This window comes from Copidosoma floridanum, unplaced genomic scaffold (genome assembly GCF_036245765.1).
Source record: "Copidosoma floridanum isolate Cflo_tuat_1 unplaced genomic scaffold, Cflo_Japanese_pri ptg000019l, whole genome shotgun sequence".
NCBI lineage: Eukaryota > Metazoa > Arthropoda > Insecta > Hymenoptera > Encyrtidae > Copidosoma > Copidosoma floridanum.
Genome location: NW_028321896.1, coordinates 2,943,833 through 2,963,530, shown reverse-complemented (window position 1 = coordinate 2,963,530; position 19,698 = coordinate 2,943,833). Strand labels below are relative to the sequence as shown.

Genomic DNA, 19,698 nt, shown 5'->3' with positions numbered 1-19,698 from the left:
AGGAGGGCCCGTTCCATAAGGTTGAGTGGTACTTAGAAATCGCTTCAAATGCTCGAAAATGTTCTAAAACATTCAAATACAAATCTGTAGGTTCCGAAAACATGCAATTCTTTACGTGCATACAAAAGAATGTAGAATTTCTTTTGTCTTAGGTAAATGAAGTCTTTTGTTTATAAATTTTTTTATTATTATTTATGCAGTACTTACCTTATAGTAGGTAGAATTATCAGCTAAAAAAGTTAAAAAGAAGAATCATTTGTTGAAAAATAGAATTATTTATTTTTCAAAATAACTTAATAAATTAGGCTTTCACAAAATGATTTATATTAATAACTAACGATAAGTAATTCGAATCAACATTCAACAGTAACAAAAAAGTCCCGATTTGAGACTGAAAATAAAATATGATAAATGTTATAATTAGTTGTCATTAGATTATATTTTTTTTTTTAATTTTCGTTCTGAATGACATCTCAAAAAGTAAAAAAAAAAAAAATAAATAAATAAACAAAAACTGACATAAATTATTACTAAATGTAACTAATACCCTTCATTAATTATTAATTGTTATTTATTACTTTGAAATTTCCGAGTCATGGGTCAATGGTAAATATTTTAGGTCTCAAATCTAGATTTTATTCATTGTTATTATTTATAAGTTTTGATTTGTAACTTTTTTTCAAAAATAAATGAGTACTCGAAAAAAACAACCGTCTTATGATGCAAGTACTCGTTAGTTAAAGAAATAAATCTTAATCGGAAACAGAAGGGTACATTAATTTTTATTCAACTATGCTCGTAAATAAAAAAAATATCCAAACATGCAACAATATTTGAAAAGTAACTCTATTCCATGTAGATTTGTCATAAATGTGTAAAAAATAAACATTCTCTTGTTAACGTAAATATATACATATAAATAAATAAAAATGTTAACAGCAACAATTTAAATGTTGGAACGCGCTTGAAAATGCAATAGAGAGAGAAAAAAAAGAAATTCAAAGTGACGAAATATCGGATCACCAGGTCGTGCCCAGGTTGACCAAATCCTCGGTCCTGAGATAAGCAAGAATCTTATTGACAACGAGCTCCGGCATAACAATGGGCCTGACGAGCAGAGCCAAATTCACACCTCCGTGAACTGGGCACCCGTAATTAACAAATTAATTGATTGAATTGAGCAAAAAAATTGTGCTTCTTTTGCGCGTTCTAAATATGTTTGTAGTTTAATTGTGCGTCATTTAGTTTTTATTTTATTATGAAAAATTGTTTCGGGTGCTACTCAAAATTAAAATTCAATTTACACAAAAACTAATTGAGCTACATTCATTTTTTGGACGCCAATCGATTGCGCGTTAAATGTGGCTTGAGACTAAATACTTACTGCATCAATTGGGCTTATATTTATTATGAAAATTATAAAATATCGTATTTCTATTATTTGCATATAGTCATATATTTTGTATGGGCTGCGCAGGGTGCCCAACTTGCAGACTTGCACCCATTTTCAAACTGTCTGCTCAGCTATATTAGCGCGAAATTTAAACATAATAAGACCACAAATAATATAACGCAAGCTCTTTTTTTAATCTCCCACCACAATAACCTAATCGTTTAAATGCCATATTTCCATAGCTCAAGCATTTTAATCTCACAACTATTTAAGCTGTTAAAACCTGTAAATAAAAGTTGAATTAGTTAATAAAAAGTTTGTTTGTATCAACAATAATGGTGTTGGTACAAATTTTAAACTTTTGTGAAGAAAAGTCAAACACTATTATTACGAGATAAATTGTTTATTAACTAGTTCAACTTTCATTCCCTTGGCAATTGGGTTTAAAGAACTTGGGTTATATATAATTAGGTTTAGTATATTTGAATTTCCCTCCAAACCTGTAAGGGATAGAGTATGAAATAAATAAAACATATTTGAATTTCCCGCTGTGTACCCTATAGGTGTCTTCTTTTTTTAATCAGTTCCTGACATGTTTATGACATTTTGTACGTGTCGGAAATCGGAGTTATCGGAAACCTCCATTTTATGTCATTTACCCACCCATATTTATTATTTTATGCTGGAGTGCTCCAAAATTTTAGTCACTTTGTAATTGTTTGCGTGTTATTTCGCATATTTTTCTACGAATTATAAATATTTAAAAAAATGTTTAAACAAGAAATACTAGGAAAAACAATCACCATACATTACTTGAATTAAGTTAAATCAAAATTCAATAAAAAAAAACGTACACACACACATTTGATATCCTAACCTTAACCTGTAGACTTTATGGTTATCGTTTTGCAAAGGACAGGATTTATTTGGCTCCAAAATGGTAAGAGATGAGTAAAATTTTATATTTGTAAATAAAATTGTGCATATTATGACAAAAATCCGCATCAATGCATCGGTATAGTCAGTCTCTCAAATTTTTCTCACTTTGCATTGTATTTTTTTCTATGTAAGAATTATTCTGTAAGTTGCTATTTTATGTATTTATTTAATTTAATGCTTCAATATTTTTTTATATTTCATTCGTTGCTGCTAAATTTATTTTTAAATGTAAGTACAATGAATTTCCATTTTCATGCTTAATAACCTTTCTTTAGTTAAGAACAACTACAAAGAAACGAAGAAGGAAAAAGGAGTCCACTGGTGAAGAGATGCTGTGCACCTCAAAAGTATACATGATGATTATTTAAATGCTGTGGCTGCAAAAAATGCTTTCACACACAAATAACAAAAAAGAGGTATGTTAATACTTCAACATTTTAACAACTAATTTATTCTGCTGTATAAGATAAGTGTTTTTTGTAGGTATTATTGCGGGATTAATCATGTAAATTAAGAACATGCTTAAACATTCAGCTTGTTTATGGCCTGTAATAAACTTGGACAAAGTTTAAGCATTGACCACTATCTATTTAAAGATGCATCGAAGCATGTCAAAAGTGGCTAGTGTTGGTGCGTAATAAGTACATGTGTTCTTTTGTTAGAATAAAGTTATTTTTAAATTAGTATGCTTAAAATGATATACTACATGAGTACTCTGTATTAAATAATTTTATTTGAAAAAAAAGTTTACAATGTAAATACTTGATTGCTTATCAGAAAATATGTAAACATTGCACTTACAGGCTATTAGATGAGTAATATTCATATCTTACATAAAACTTTTAATGATATTGATTAATGATAATATTTAAATACATCTTAATTATAATTTAGCGTATACAAACAATGATATTTTTAAATTTTCAGGTAACTTGTCTAAGTAAAGGACGGTACTTTGAAGGTCATCTCTTTTTTCCCATACCCCGTCACTATAAGAGTATGACACATAGTGGGCCAGATCACCAGGTAAGATTTCAACTACTCCAATAATGGAGTAGTGTTTTTCTTTCACCGTTAATATGTATGGAAATTCAGTGTTAATTGAGATTCCTGCATTAGCTGTGAAAATACATTCAACTTCTATAAATAACAGTTCTGCGACATCACAAATTTTTTTCATTTCCCGTTTTTTACACTGAGTACAAACAATAACTTCTGGGTTCTCAAAAATTTCAGTTATACATTTTTGTAAGTTGTTGAATCCCCCTATATCATTGAGTATGTAAGGAGCAACATCAAAAGGAAGAATCAATGTATTGTAGCACCTATACTGTTTTTGAAAAAAACAATTTTCACAACTTTTTTTTGTTTCTATCAGGAAGCAATCTGAATCACCTAGGAGAGTATCAATTAATTGAGCTGCGTTGATTCTACAGTCAACAGTATTTTTGTTTATTTTTCCAATGGGATGTAGTATTTTTGCTCTATTTACATATAATTGTTCCAAACAGAATTCAGAATGCACATATGTATGGATTGAACGTAAATACTGATTTTGGTGGCCACTGTCAATATAACGTCTCAAGTTTTTGTTGTTATTATAACCGTGAGATAAAATTTCAGTTAACGAATCAAAAGCACACGTGTTCGTGTACTTTGTTTTTACTTGCTCAAAAGTTAGAGCGCCAGAAATCGATCCATTTTTTATTAAAGGGGACACGGTGGTCATTAATTCTTCGAATGATCCTTGTTTTTCAAACTGGTTTTGATTGTCAATGTCAGGTTGACCAAAAGCATTGGTCTCTCTCTCAATAAATGGCTGTTTGATGTAGTCGGGCTGATCTTTTATTTCCTCTATTTTTTCAAATACTTGTTTTTGCAAATTGTCTGTTAAACTCATATTGTTTGGACCTTGGCTGCAGACTTGATGCAGCTCGTTATTTTTCAAAGCTGCTTTTAAAAGTTTCATTCTGCCATCTAAGAGATCTAATTGACGAAGAACAAATTTATTGGCGCTTATCGGATAGCTTATATAATCTAATTTTCGAATTTCCCTGAAATGAGCTTCTGATCTTGCTGAAGTAGCTGCTTCAAAAGGGGAATTGTAGTATTCAACCATTATGCTTGTCCATGATGGTATTTGTGAAAAAAGATAAAAAATATTATCTCTAATATCTGGGCAATAAAACGGATTAGGTAATGAAAATAAATTTTCGTTGTTATTGCAAAGAGTCAGAGCCTTTTGATATATGTGTTCTATGTATTCTCTGATGTTATTTCCTGTCAATAGCTCAGCAGTCTCTTCTTCATTTTCAACATCCTCATAGCCAATTACTCTTTCTGTGTCATTTTCTAACATACTGTCCATATATGGTTCGTCGTCAAAATTTTTGAATTTATGTATTAACCATTCTTTTCGTTTTTCAATCTCTGACTCAGGATAATAAGTCGAACTCATAGATATGATGAATATAGCCATCAGCACATTTTCAATTATTTCAATCTTATCAACTTGAATGCAATATCCTATGCATCTCTTATAAAAATCTTTTACTATGTAATTTTTATTTTTAAAACAGTTCCATTTCGTAGTAGCGTGCATTATATGGGCCCTATCAGACCGAATAAAACAAGGTTTAGTTATTGGACATTTCTGAGTTAATACATCAAGACAGGAACATAAATACTCTTTATATGTGCATTTGTTGTAAGCCAAACAGATAGCATTGAGTAAAGCCATCGAACCGTCTGTTGTAACTTCATCTGGAACTGGAGCACAAGCAATCATTGATTCGTTTAAAGCAAATTTAAGAGTGTTTGTATCGTGTTTTTCGCTCAACAGTTGCCAAAGTGGAACAATTTTGCCCAAAGCTTGTGTAACCATGACATACAAAAATATATATCCTGTTTGGTCATCTGAAATTGTGACACTTTTAACAAATTTTCCTGATGCGTCAATTGATACGCACAGCTTATCTTTCTTTTTCAACTCTTGCCACAACATCAACTGTTCATCGGTCCAATACGAAACCACAAAAGGAAATCTACGGATTTCTCTGATGCCTGGGTGACCATTATTTTTTAAAAATAATAATGACTTAAAGACTGCAGTAGGACCTTTCAATTGCAGTGCCTCATCAATTGCTTCCTGTCTTGCTTTTCTAAGAGTCATGGATGTTTGCATAAAAGCTGGTTCAACATCAGAGTAATTTAATTGTTTGCCTTCTTCCTTTCTGTAACAGCTAGACTTTACGTATAATAATTTTTTTCCTGCGGCTTTCCTGGCTTGACCTCTTAATTTCCTTTTTTTAGAGTGGTGAATGTTTCTGGTGTCAAATGTACTTATTTTTATAGATACAGTGGTACTGTTCATCGAAAACTGTCTTGGACATTCTCCACAAAAATATGTCAAACATTCAGTGCAATAACCATGAAACTCAAAGAATGGAAGCGTTTCATCAGAAAAGAACTTGTTATTTTTAAAAGCATACTTACAACATAATTTCTGAGATTCCCAAAATTTTTTTACCATTACATCTGTCCATTCATTACTCAGAGTTGTATAAGTTCTATTATCTGCATAAACTACACTAACTGGTTTAATACTTTCCCACTCTTTTTCATTCAGATGAATTGAAAATTTTAAAGCCTTGCAACAATGAGGGTTTGGGTCTTGCGTAGTATGTTTAGCAGTGAATTCGGATTCGTCGTACTCATTATTTACTGAACTATCAGACTCGTTTTCTATGTCACTGTCGTTAGGAATAATGTATTTGAAAGGTTTGTTGATGTTGGAATGATTTTGTAATTGCAGCAAAATATTTTGTCTGTTTTGTTGGACAAACAAGTAAAGATTATGCCTTTTGATTTTGTGATCCAACAACTCACATGCTGTTTCCCATACAATATTATTTTCAACAAATAGTTTTCCTGTTTCATCAAAAACTTGTAAATTTTTTAGAACATTAAAAATTTTTTCAGCTTGAACTACAGCTTTTGCAGGCATTTTAGCTTACTTTTGTTAAAAACATTCAGTGTCTTATTCAAATCATATTATCTTGTTATTTTTTTCAACTTCGTGATTTTTTTAACTAGAGTAATAATAAACGTACATAAAATAACTACAGTAGCGATAACTGAAAAAATTGTTAAAAAGCAAGTACAAGTATGTTTAGTTTTCCCACGTGTTATTTACTAGCTCAGATAACATTGACTCTTTATTTTTATTGGCTTAGATATTTGCAAAATAATTTTCAATGGCGCTATTTTTTGAAAAATCAAAAAGTAATTTAATCGGTATAACAGCATTCTCATGTACCCAAAACTTCTTACTTAACTGGAACGGTTCCACTATTTTTATTACTCTATTTAAAAAATATAAACATACTTTTTTTAATAAGACTAAACTTGATAATCTGAAAAATATCACACAGCGTACCATTCCTTTTAACAAAATTTATTGTCTGATTGTACTCTGATTGACAAGGTATTACATTCAAATATTTTCGCCCAATAAAAATGGGATGGCGAGCGCCACCTTGCGGACAAGTAAAAGATTAAATGTAACTAGTTTGCCTGGCAGTCGATAAAAAAGATTATGTCATAGTTTTATTAGTGTGTTATTGTTTTTGTTTTTTTTTTTTAATTCTCAATTTGTAATTTACAGTGCTTCCTCCAAGTAGCATGCATTAGTAGGTAATAATGTAAGTTTAACAATTAACAATAGGAAAACGCCAACAAAATAAGAAAACAGAAAAATTCTGTCTTTAAGCTATAAACTCTAAAGAGTCGTTTTTGCTGTTATTGGTGTGTGTTACGAGAAATAGGTTAACTTATTGAAAAATTTAACATTATTCTTCCTTTTTTTTCTAAACGCTGTGTTACAATTCAGGAAAATACTGTACCTGTATTAAGTTCATTGATTAAAAACTACTTGAGGGATATAATGCTCATGTTACAAATAAAACAAATTCATTGAAACGTTGAATCCGAGGTTGAATCAACTGCTTAATCGATTTCATAATTTAATTTTCATTACAAAGGTGGTCATGTTTAGTAAATTGTAATCAATATTTTTTACTCATTCAGGACTATTGAAATTATTAATTAGTATTTCTATGTTTCAGTAAGATGTAATATTTTAATTTATTCCGGTTCAACTTTTCCCTGTACGATCCCACATAAGTTTTGATAGGGAAATTAGTACTTTGCCCATAATTATGTATGAATTTTCAGGAGGCATATAAATAAAATAAAGATGCTATGAAAATCTCTATGTCCTAAATCTTATACATGACGTCGTACCTGCAAAATATGAATACCAGTTAATTTATAATTTTTAATAGCACCAAATAGATATAAGAAAAATAACCACTTATCAGTATATACTTAATCATCTTTGCATTTTGCTTTTAATTCATCCAAAAGATAAAAGAACTTGGATGCTTGTCTCATCGTAACTCATGGATTTTTTATCCAGCGATAAAACAATAAATCATTAAAGTGTTTTTGATAATTTAATGTACAACATTATTCATTGTTAGTCAGTGATTTAATTATCACCCCCCACAAACAGGTGCCCATAAAAAAACTTAAATAGTGTATAGAATGATAGATAAATACAAATAAAAATAAATAAAAGCTTCTATCTATTCACTGTAAACATTTTATCCTTGCTAATTGCTATGCATGTAATAAATCTAATCAATACTAGAAAGAATTTTGTTAATTGCTAAGTTTGACACTACAGTTATTTTTTGTTTTACAGGTAAGCTGTAGAAGAAAACATTTTGCACGTGCTGCTTCGTATTCCTGGAACAAGATGTGTAGGTCTAATGAATCAAATTTTTAATTATAATGGTAGGACCAAAGCCAGTCGTGTCGCATGAAGATGCATTCAAGATTCTTGAAACTCTTTCCATTTTCGACGAAAATGGAGTCTTAAAAAAAGAAAGAAATCCAGTTTGGAGTACTGCTTGTCAATTATTAGAAAATAAAATAAAGCCAAAAAATCTCTACACGAGAGTTTATGAAAATAGACAAGGATTATTAACTAAACTGAAGTTATCTGCCAAACATAAAAGCAGCGGTAATGTTGAAAAGGACGATGATTCGATTAACGAAAAAGAAAAATATGATGCTAAAAAAAAATGCATCAATTTACATGACTCAATTGATGCACTAGATCTTTTAAGATCTGACATTGTTATTTTTTCAATGATAAAAGAGATCAGTGCAAGTCCGTTCCATTTAATTTATTGGCTACCGGATCAAATTGATATATGGAAACTTATGGTCAAAAATTTGAATCTTCCATTAATTTTTGTTGAATCTGATTATTTTGTAGACAAAACACATATATCTGGTACTGAGAGTGGAGTTCAAATTTTATTAACTTTATTAATGAAATATAATGAAATCATTGTTCCGGTTTCTCAAGTTATCACTGAAAGAAAAAATAAAGAATTTTTCGATTATTTTTTGTGTGAGATATTAAGAGAAGCTATTGTGGCTCCAAAAAAAGTTGTATCTGGGCCTTCCCAAATTATATTGGAATCCACGACTTTAGCATATAATCACTGTAGTTTATTAGATTATAACATTAAGTGTTTCCAATTTTTAAATGGCAGTTCCACTGAACTACCATACTGCACCATAAGTGTTGATATGATGCCTGTAATAAAACACTTACAACTAATGATTGACAAAATTTTCCACTCTAATATTGTAATAAAACAATTTTACTTGAGTTGCATTATAATGATAGCAACCATAACAGAATTTTCTGTGTTTAAAAATGCCATAAAAAGTTTATTGATTCTTTTAAACAGTACATATCAAAATGGTAATACGGAAGAGGCAAGAATGTTTCTATTAACTAAAATTGGAGAAGAGATAACGTATTTGTTACAAAAAAGTGACTCTTTCAGTGATGAATACAACAATGAGTTTTTTAACGACAAAGATGCATTTTACAAGAACTCTCAAGATTGCGATGAAATTTATGGTTTTATTGAAAGTATAAGGCTGGAATCCTTACAGTTGTGTTCCAATTCAAACAATGACTATTTTCATAACATAAATCCATACCAATGTATTGTATTTGTAAAACCTTTCACGCGTTTCTTATATTTTTTTCCTTTATGGACAAATCTAATATTACCTGATGAAACAAGAATTCAGTTTGAAATAGCTGATATTAAAAAAATCCATTTTAATAATTTAAATACTTTTATTAGCCAAAGTAATAGTGATTTGTTACCAATCGAAATTTTTGTCAAAAAACATACACAATTTATTTTGGATTCGGTTCAAATATTTCGAAAAATTGAGGAAATTGAAAAAAATTCAAAAAAAATTGATTTTCATGCTTCAACTCACAGTTATCTGAATTTTAAAGAAAACTGGATGAATAAAGGAGAAAAAAAGACTAAAAATTGGGATGATGTTTATGCTACCGCTGCTGCTGTTGATGATGATGATGATGATTATTATTATGATCATGATTATGATAATAATGGAACAAATGAAAATCAATTCTTTTTTAGTGGAAATAACCAAATTTCTGAAAACATACCAAGTATTCAATCAAGTACTCAAGCAACGGAAGAAAAACTTTCTTGTGAAGCTTTTGATAGTACTCAAAAAAACTTTGACATTAAATCCAAGTCTCTTAGTCACTCGACCCCAAAAAATAATTTAATGACAAAACATGATGGTAGCAACAAAGTTATCCGGCCGTCTCAATCAAGTAATAAGAATAAAAAGTTGTCAAAGTACATCGATCCTTGCGAGCATATTAATATAATGTACAATAAGCCTTCATCAAAAAGCTACAAAGACCCCTTAATAAAAAATGGTAATAGATTTGCTCCTAAAGAAAAAAATAAGATTAAATATACACAAAAAAGTTCATGTTTATTTGACAGTGCAGTAGAAATGTTATCTCAAGCAATAAAAAATTATAAAAATTTTAATAATTTTTGTTTGGACGTCACAAAAAACGAGTTAAGTACACCATTTTTAAAAATAGTACGCGATTATGTAAATAACGGAAAGTTACAAATCTTGTATACAAATAGATTTTATTTTCTTTTAAACTATGGGACGATTGACGGTTATACTATTTACTTGAATGATACGGTTGCGGATTTTTTTAGTACAATAATGGGAAAAAATTTTAGTTTTGAAGAAGTAAGTAATTGTCCTCAGTGTAATACTGAAAAAATAAACAACCACTGTACAGTAAATCTGGCACTTACTAATGATAACATTTGCGATATTCAGGGCGAATTATTTAAAATGATGTCCAAAAAAATAGGCTGCGATGAGTGTTCTAACATACTTGATAAAGTATACATTTATCATCACTACATCGCTGTAATTCCGAATTCAGAAATCATCCAATTTAATATATCCAAGCTTCAAGCGAAAATTAATCTTAACAGTAAGCTTTTTTTTTTGACCAGTATTATAGCTTTTACTCTACCACAACTTGAAACTAGTCCAAAACACTATGTAACTTTGTGTAGATCTATAAATGGTTACTGGCATATGAGAGATGACAAAAAGAACAAAGTTCAAGCTGTTAATAAAAAAAAAAATGTTAACATAGCATGCATTTTATATGTTAGTGACCAAATTTAATCGTAACATTGTATTAAAGGTAATTTTAAGTTAAGTTAAAATATTTTGTATGTATACTCACGCAGTAATTTTATACTTGTATTTATTATTGCTAAAATATCAATACCTATTAAAAGGTAATAAAGTTATCAAGAATAAGTTTATGTGACTTCTCAGTGTATCATTATTACCATTATTGTCATACGTACACGTATTCAATCACATTTAATTATTAAGCTTATAATTCTACAATTTTAATGCATTACTTATTATTTTAAATCTTTCATGAGATAATTTCTGAGTATTCTTATGGTAAATTCCACGTAAATATTAATTTTCTCCTACATAATACTTATTTACTTTTAGCAATCACTTTAAACAACTACGTTGATCAATTTTACAAATTGTGATTACCTCTTTTTTGGTTCATTATTGTGTTTTCATACGAGTTAGATCAATAAAATTTGAAGTACTGCAAATAAGGTCGTTTTTAGTTTCTAATGTTATCCGTATAATAAATAAGAAAGGAGTCTCTTGAGACACTCTTACAGAGAAGTCTAAATTTGAGGACAAAAACTCACAAATTAGCGAGTTTCGATAATTTTTTCTTTTTTTTCCGCCAATACAATTTAAGTTTAAGCGGAAAAAAGAGCGCCATCGAAAACATAAAAAAAAAAAAAAAAAAAAAACATGCAAATTGTCAAGTAATTCATTTTGATATTAAAAATGTGAGGGACGTTAATGGGTAGAGGGTAGAGGGTAGGTAGGCCAAATCGAAGGGCGGTGTCGGTATTTAGCAGTATGGTGCCAGACCTTACCGACGTAGCAGAGCGAACGCGCGCTTATGTATGTAAGCCGTCGTATTTATGTCAGTCTTAAACAAACGATTTATTTACAAATATTGTGGCAATTGATGTCTAATAATATTCGTCGTGTATTTTGGCGTTTACAAATGTGAATACTCAAGTTTTAATCGTCTACATGCAGTGGACCAGGCTCAACAAATAAAAATATTAAAGTATCGGGTCTCTGCTTCTGCTGGGCCTACAATGGGTTTTTTTTTTTTTAATTTATTAAAAAATCGGCGTAATCAAATGCATGTTATTCAAAATATCTATCTTGGAAATTTACGAAATTACGAAGAATAAAAAGTGGGCTCATGTTAACTAAAAAAAAAAAGGTTAAAACTGGTTAAAATTTGGCTTTATTGAGAATAAAATGTTCATAATTACCGATTCCAATTGATTACATTGTGATCCGTTTTCTGTGACAGGATTTACAGCTTTCTAAACTTTCAATTTAACAATTTGACAATGGATCACCATATTGCTTTAGAAAAATTTTTCCTTGTATTGTCGTGGGAGATTAAAGTAAGAGCATCGGTTATGTAGATATTTGTGGTTTTAGTATGTTTAAATTTCGCGCTAATATAGCTGAGCAGACAGTTTGAAAATGGGTGCAAGTCTGCAAGTTGGGCACCCTGCGCAGCCCATACAAAATATATGACTATATGCAAATAATAGAAATACGATATTTTATAATTTTCATAATAAATATAAGCCCAATTGATGCAGTAAGTATTTAGTCTCAAGCCACATTTAACGCGCAATCGATTGGCGTCCAAAAAATGAATGTAGCTCAATTAGTTTTTGTGTAAATTGAATTTTAATTTTGAGTAGCACCCGAAACAATTTTTCATAATAAAATAAAAACTAAATGACGCACAATTAAACTACAAACATATTTAGAACGCGCAAAAGAAGCACAATTTTTTTGCTCAATTCAATCAATTAATTTGTTAATTACGGGTGCCCAGTTCACGGAGGTCAAATTCACCGCCGACGGCTCGAGCATCCTCCTCCTGTGATCGGCCTTGTAAAACCTGTCGCGCAAAACGCGATAGTAAATGGGAAAGTCGAGCTCGCACACGCCCGACTCGAACACCCTCGACAAATTCTCATTCCTCGCGTAACCCACGAGCCCGGTGTTTATGTCCCGCGTGAGCACCCCGTGCATCGATATGTTGTCGCACACCTTGGCCTCCCTCATCCTGCCCATTTCCGTTTGGCAGCGCCTGTAAAACACCGTCAGCTTCTCGTTGCCGCTCATCACCCGAAAGTTCTCCTCGCACACCTGGCCCAGCATAGCTATGTGCTTAATCAGGAGCTCGAAGATGTTGTCGTCGCAGCCGGCTTGGGAGTTTATCGGGTAGAAGCCGTTCCAAGGGTTGTATATGCTCCTCATGTGGGCCACCTCGAAGGCCAGGGACAGAGGCGTCCTGCCGTTCTCGTCGGTCGCGTTGACATCCGCCTCGTACTCGAGCAGCACCTTCACCATGTTCTCATCCTCGACGACCACGGCCACGTGAAGCGCGGTCAGACCCTCGTCGGTCCTGGCCCCGATATCGGCTCCTCTGTCCAACAACAGCTTCACGATGCTCCTGTTGCTGTGCCGGATGGCAAAGTGTAGGCAGCTCTTCCCGTCAAAGTCCGTCGAGTTGACCCGAGCCCCGTGATCCAGGAACAGCCTCACGAGCCTTTCGTTGCCGTCGACTATGGCGCAGTGGAAGGCAGTTTCCCCCGAGTTTGCGCGGTCGTTGACCTCGGCCCCGTTGTTCAAGAGCAACTTCACTATCTTGTCCATCGTCGCTTCATCCAGGTAATTCAGTTCGGCTGCCAAGTGAAGCGGCGTTTTCCCGTCCACGTCCCTTGCGTTTGCCTTGGCGCCGTGGTTCAACAGCAATCTCGCCATCCTTTCGGCCTTTTGCTTCACAGCTTCGTGCAGGGCCGTTGTCCCGCATATCGTTCGCTCGTTCACTTTGGCTTGATTTTTCAACAACAACGCGGCTGCATCGACGTTTTTGTGCTCCACCGATATGTACAAGGAAGTCTTTCCGTCTCTTCTTTTGGCGTTGACGTTTGCCCCGTATTGCAGGTACAACTTGATCAGTTCCTTCTTGTTACTCGTCACTGCCCAGTGAAGGGCCGTTTCTCCCGCGTTCGTGCACTCGTTCAACAAGGACTGAAAGACAAACAGATTTTTTTTTCATTCAAAGTGCATCCTCTGGACCACTTGCATGTACAATTTTCTCAAAGAAACGTGGAAAATAACCGGACAGTCATTACTGTTTAACATTTTCGTACTTTTTTCTCTTTACTAATTTTCAAAAACATCATGGACTTTTGATCAACATGTATCTATAAACAACACGTCAAGTTCTCACTGTAAAGAGTATACATCCCACGTCTCACCACATTGTTCCTCTCAATCAAATTTTACTTTATGTGGAACTGATGGCAGGTTTCTTTATCAGCCTGACTTTTTCAAACAATTTTGTAATTACCTTGGGATCAGATGATTTGTCCAAAAGTAACTTTGCTATTCTTGACATTTTTCTTCTATCCTGACATCCTGGACTAGCAGTACAATGCAAGGGAGTCTTGCCAAAAATATCTTTTATGTCTATTTTCACCCCATAATCCAAGAGCATTTGAACATTTTCCTCATTTTCAAGCTCAATAGCTCTGTAAAGCAGATTAGTCATGTTCACCATAGTACTATTCATCTTAACATCGACTTGTAAAAACAATTTAACGAATCCTTTGTCGATTGGAGCTGTTGGTGCACAATCAAGCCATTGATTGATTTCCTCATTGGCTACATTGTAATCTTCAATCTGAAGAAACTGAGTAGTGTAATTTTCATCGTTCATCATTGATACGCAACATTGACGATTCACATCACCGTTGTCATCATAAAAATCAATTTCAGTCATTTTGTTTTGCTTGACAAAGAGTCATGTGTGCTGAAAAAGTTAGTGATTCTTAATTTTAAAGTAAAAGCAAGTAAATGTAAAAAATTATTTCATTTTCTGCATCAAGTATGCGAATGATAGAGTATTCATCTTTTTACTTTAAATTTTCATAGTCATCCATAAACTTACTGAACGTGCTTCAGGGAAAGAGTTTAGTATACGCCGTAAAAACGCTGCTATATCTTCGAGAAACTCGATGACCAACGAATAAAGTACACATCATGAAAAATATGTTTATTGAAATTCCCAAGTCTTTCTTTGTTCAGGAACATGTAGATGGGTACTGCGAGCAAATTGTTTAATTGTTCTCTTATCTTGAATTGCGACGAGGAATCCGATAAATGTAACAAAAACACTTTGACAGACAGGGATATCTTTTTGGAAGCAGGGCGATCCACAGGTAGTGCTAGGATATAATATAATACGATATGTAGTATAAGTTTAAACGCCAAAGCCCGTAAGTTAGATAAAGACAGATAATTTTGAACGGTCACTCGTGCTGTTGGTTTCCACTCTGGTCGCACGTAAGCAAACCGATCTCGTGCACTTAAAACTATTTGAGATCGAAAAATCTTTGATATCTCGGCTTCTGTGGGTCGAAGAACGACGTTTTTTCCACAAACTGAAATAACTGGTGCATGAAAATATATTACGGTCTGTGCACTTTATGTTACATTCTGAGGGCCTTTACCCACAACCATCACCTAATGGGCCTCTTTCAATGGTTTACTTTCAGTTATAATTTTTTTAAGCGTTTTTTTGCAGTTTTCATTTTACCTTGCCTCAGTTGCAAAAGAAATCTCAAGAGGAGAAAAACAAGCGCTCATTGGATACTGTTAGGCCAAAATTTTCGAGCAACAAATGAATTTAAAAAAAGTCCCGTTTAATGAGCAATGGTATCTATGCGAAATAGGTGGTGAAATATTTTTTTTCTACCATGGACGTTGTTTTTTTTTTTTTAACTTGAGACATTTGTTGCAGCCTTGGTAGGAAAAACAGCATTGGCTATTGGTGCCCATCCATACGGGACATATAGGCCCTGGAGAAGATAGGCACCACGTAAAAAATCTATTATCAGCTCGGGGTTGCGGTTTTCGCCTTAGAACATACTTTGATATGATAAAATGACAATTTTCAGAATAAATTTTTCATTCATACGCACACATTATATTTTTATCTTCACATTTATTGTTATAATAATAAAGAAAAATAGTAACTATGATACATTAAATGGTATAACAGTAAAGATGGTACATGTAGAGGAAAAAATAGTGTTTCATACTATATAGACGATAATATGAAAAACGTTGAGTGTATAATAGCACAAACAATATATTCAATGCCTCACTATCCGATCACTGGAATTTTTTTTATAGCGCTTGAAATAGTGTTTGTTATTTTTTCCTTGAATTTGTCTTTGACATTCGAAATCGTTGAGATAGTTCTCCCAGGGATACTTGTTATGTACTTGAATATGTCGCTCAGCACGCTGGACTTGCAGTCGCTGTAAAGAAAGTCATCAAAACACAATTTTTGGTACACTTCGACGAGTTCGTTTATTGGACGATCGCCTAGAGTAAGAGTCGTGTCGTCATTGATGTCCAAGTGGACTCCCTCGCTACCAGAGTCAGGCCATGTGATCCCCAAGAACATGTCTCTCTCACCAATTGGCGTGGGATTGCTATTTTTTGGAAATTATGTCCGTTATAATAATGGTCCACAGAGAAGTTTGACTTATAAATATCTGCGAAACCACTTACCCGTATTTGGCAAAGTTCGTGAACAATTTCACAAGTTTTTCCCGCATGATTGTGATCTTCGGGTTATTGAGTTCAATTTCCACATTAAGTTTGTAGAAAATGTGGTTCAATATATCTTCATATGCGATTTCTGAAATAAAATTAACAGTAGGATTTCAAATAAACAATTTATGAATTTATACTTAAACGAGATACGTTTATGCATGTTTACCATTCCAATTCTTCCAGTCTCCAGATTTGTCGCTGTATTGTGACGATTTGAACAGATAACGATAATAGTAAATCGGCGCGTCATTGTGTTCGTTGAGCAACTTTTGCTTCATGTCGATTCCCGTTACGAAATAAATGTCCGACAATTCCTGATAAAACAAATTTTATATTCATGTCTCATTCAACGATCACAATTTTATTAAATTTTCTCTTTTGACCCACACACCTCAATCAATTTGTTGAAAGCCATTTTTTCCAATCCTATGGTTTTTTCAAGAGGTGCGGTTATTACCTTCGGGACGAACGAAATAGAATTCAGCATGTCATTGTTGTTTATCGATTTCACAGCCTCTTTGTGGTACTGCATCAAATCGTCCGACGCTGTGGTAAACAATAAATTTTATTTATTGATATATATGGCACCGTTTATCATTGCATGATTAATTTACTTACATTGAACCAGAAGTAATATGTCATTGGGCGTGAAACCCATCATGTGGGGGCCTTTGTTGTAGTGCCCTTCATGGTACAGTTTTGGCGCACACTCTGTTATAAACTTTGGTTCGTCCACAGCAACATCGGCTTTCTCCAACGTCGGTCTGAAGGGAATCTACGTACCGAATATTCGATCATATTTTTCGAAAAGAAACGGTTATAAGAATTAAGGGCAAAAAAATATTACCAGTGGTAATTTACTGGCTTTTTTGACAATTTCGTAAGCAGCAACGTTCTTCAAAAACCCTATCAATTCCTCCTCGTCGTCTGCTTCGATGCCAAGCAGTTTACCCAGTAAGAAAGCTTGCGTGCGGGCCTCGGCGCGATTTTGGAAACCCCAGTATTTGCAAAGAGGAGATGCGCTCAACGAAATTGTTTGCTGGAACAGTCCAGTGGACATGTTCGATATCTTGTGGAGATCGACCGCCACTCCTCCCGCTTGTTGGCCCATGAGCGTTACTTTGTTCGGGTCACCTCCAAAGTGATGGATGTTCTTCTGGACCCATTTTAAAGCCAAGTTTTGATCTTTGAGGCCATTGTTTCCGGAAACGCTTGGGTGATTGATGTTCATGAAGCCTGACAAAAAGCAAAGTGTTGATTGTTAATGAAAATTTTTTTTTTTTTTTTTTTTTCCAACCAATACCATACCTAATGCTCCCAGCCGGTATTGTATGGTAACGACAACGACATCTGCTTCGATGAGGAAATCTGGCCCGTAAAGGGCTTTGCTTGCGTTACCTCGGGCGAAAACTCCACCATGTATCCAAACTATGACCGGTTTTAAGCTCGTCTCAAAAGCTTGATTCTACAAAATAATTGTTATTTGAAACACAGGTACATGCAAATACGTGTCAGCGAATATGAATATGTTACAGGTGTGTAAACGTTGAGGTAGAGGCAGTCCTCGGAACCGGAGATGTTGTTCTCGTTTGACTGGATGCATTGGTCTTTGTCCGAAAATGCGTACAATATTTTTCTCCACGGTTGTTTTGGTTGAGGAGCCTGGAAAATTTTTATTTATCGTCTTTCGTACTTATCAAAAAATATGGAAAAAAATGATGGGCCACATAAATTTGTTATACCTGAAATCTCAAGTCATCGACTGGAGGTTCAGCGTATGGGATTCCTCTGAACGATAGATATGGTACTGATTTTATGGCAGTGTATGATGACTCTCCGAAGATGAGGCCATCCTCCGTGTGTACCAGACGAGATTTGGCATTGACATTAATAGTAAATACAAAAAGTGAAACTAAGATGTATGAAAGTATCATGATGGTTATTTATTTTTTTACACTTATTTATCGGAATTATAATAGAAACTTCATTCGAAAACAAAGTTTCTTGACTCGATTACTTTTTATGAATTTTTCAAGCAACTGTCGGCTTGTGACCAATTATATTAACTGTTCACCGTAACACTGGTGATTTTATTCTCATTCGAGTATTAAATATCAACTTTCTTTTATTTGAACATGCTCCCAAATTTATCAATGTTGATTATGCATTATCTCCTGTTTTCATTAATTCACTTACAAGTTTTTGTGTTGTTTTTCAAAGGTCACAGAATTTTACCAACAAGAGATTACATAGCGAATCAAATTTAAACTGGAAATTCGATTCTTTTTCAAATTACTTTACGAAATACATAGCTCTTGTAGTAACGTATTATAAGACCTGTAGATCAATAATAGGAAAAATCCTGTTAAACACTATATCGTTCGTTTGAGAGCATTTGTAAAAAAAGTGACATTAAAGTACTTAAACTTGTGTAAAAATGGATATTGTCAACGATAATACTTGCAATACTCAGTACGTAAAAGTTTTCGATATTTTTATTATCACATTATCACACTATATTGCATAAACATCCAATATTTTTCTCTCCATCAAAACTGTTATAAAGTATCAAATTTTTATCAGCTTTGCCAATTTCAACCTGTTAAGTACAGCTACAGTTTTTCTCATAGATAATTATGTTGGTGTCATTTTTGGCACCCGTTATCAAATCTTGGATAAAGATCAATTTAATAGGTTCAGTGAATTTTATCCCAGCCTGAATCTAGCCTTATTATTACTCCATTTAATCGTTAGCGTTGGGCACTGGGTAAGGTCAGATTTTTTCAAAACTTTATTTCTTAAATTAATTTTTTTCATACGTACATTGATTTACAAACCTAAGCGCTTCGCGCGTCGTACCAATAGCTAATGGTACATTTGCAAATCTGTTACTACCTACCAATATCATATCTGGCCATACCCATCGTACCAACTAATCACAATCGTTTTTTTTTCGATTTACTTAAAGCAGTTTCGTATTTAAAGGTGTAAATATGTAATGAATGGATTGAATGCAGCTAAATATTATTACCGGTATCCGTCAAAAATTCGTCTACATTCAATTAAATCTATCTGTACTACTTGCGGCCTTCAAAGTCATATGCATATTAGTGGAACATTTG

The 19,698-nt window shown here is 33.2% G+C and overlaps 2 protein-coding genes and 1 long non-coding RNA gene across 4 annotated transcripts; 1 reads left to right on the top strand and 2 right to left on the bottom strand.

The window, feature by feature from the left end:
* The first annotated feature begins 2,241 nt into the window (after nt 1–2,241).
* On the top strand, nt 2,242–9,184 carry LOC149374490 (uncharacterized). Of its 2 annotated transcripts, XR_016293073.1 has the most exons (5): nt 2,242–2,333; nt 2,608–2,748; nt 2,816–2,962; nt 3,260–3,358; nt 8,100–9,184. It is a non-coding gene; the product is annotated as an uncharacterized LOC149374490 (long non-coding RNA). The 2 variants fall into 2 exon arrangements; XR_016293072.1 differs by lacking the exon at nt 2,816–2,962.
* A 3,555-nt stretch (nt 9,185–12,739) lies between these two features.
* LOC106636931 (uncharacterized) lies at nt 12,740–15,164 on the bottom strand. Its single transcript, XM_014349489.2, has 3 exons — nt 14,901–15,164; nt 14,301–14,762; nt 12,740–13,978 (listed from the first exon to the last, which is right to left on the bottom strand). The coding sequence occupies exons 2-3, from the start codon at nt 14,730–14,732 to the stop codon at nt 12,740–12,742; spliced, it is 1,671 nt and encodes a 556-aa protein (XP_014204975.2). The 5' UTR covers nt 14,733–14,762; nt 14,901–15,164.
* A 954-nt stretch (nt 15,165–16,118) lies between these two features.
* LOC106636885 (juvenile hormone esterase-like) lies at nt 16,119–18,510 on the bottom strand. Its single transcript, XM_014349433.2, has 9 exons — nt 18,319–18,510; nt 18,110–18,238; nt 17,885–18,041; nt 17,424–17,812; nt 17,195–17,351; nt 16,968–17,122; nt 16,743–16,890; nt 16,532–16,661; nt 16,119–16,452 (listed from the first exon to the last, which is right to left on the bottom strand). The coding sequence occupies exons 1-9, from the start codon at nt 18,508–18,510 to the stop codon at nt 16,119–16,121; spliced, it is 1,791 nt and encodes a 596-aa protein (XP_014204919.2).
* Between the last annotated feature and the right edge of the window lie 1,188 nt (nt 18,511–19,698).

Coding starts and splice junctions, on each gene's coding strand:
- LOC106636931 (XM_014349489.2), bottom strand. CDS start 14,732: ATGACTGAAATTGATTTTTATGATGACAACGGTGATGTGAATCGTCAA. Junction 13,979..14,300: donor ACAAATCATCTGATCCCAAG/GTAATTACAAAA, acceptor TTTGTCTTTCAG/TCCTTGTTGAACGAGTGCAC.
- LOC106636885 (XM_014349433.2), bottom strand. CDS start 18,510: ATGATACTTTCATACATCTTAGTTTCACTTTTTGTATTTACTATTAAT. Junction 17,813..17,884: donor ATACCGGCTGGGAGCATTAG/GTATGGTATTGG, acceptor GCTTTTTGTCAG/GCTTCATGAACATCAATCAC. Junction 17,352..17,423: donor AAGCCAGTAAATTACCACTG/GTAATATTTTTT, acceptor TTCGGTACGTAG/ATTCCCTTCAGACCGACGTT.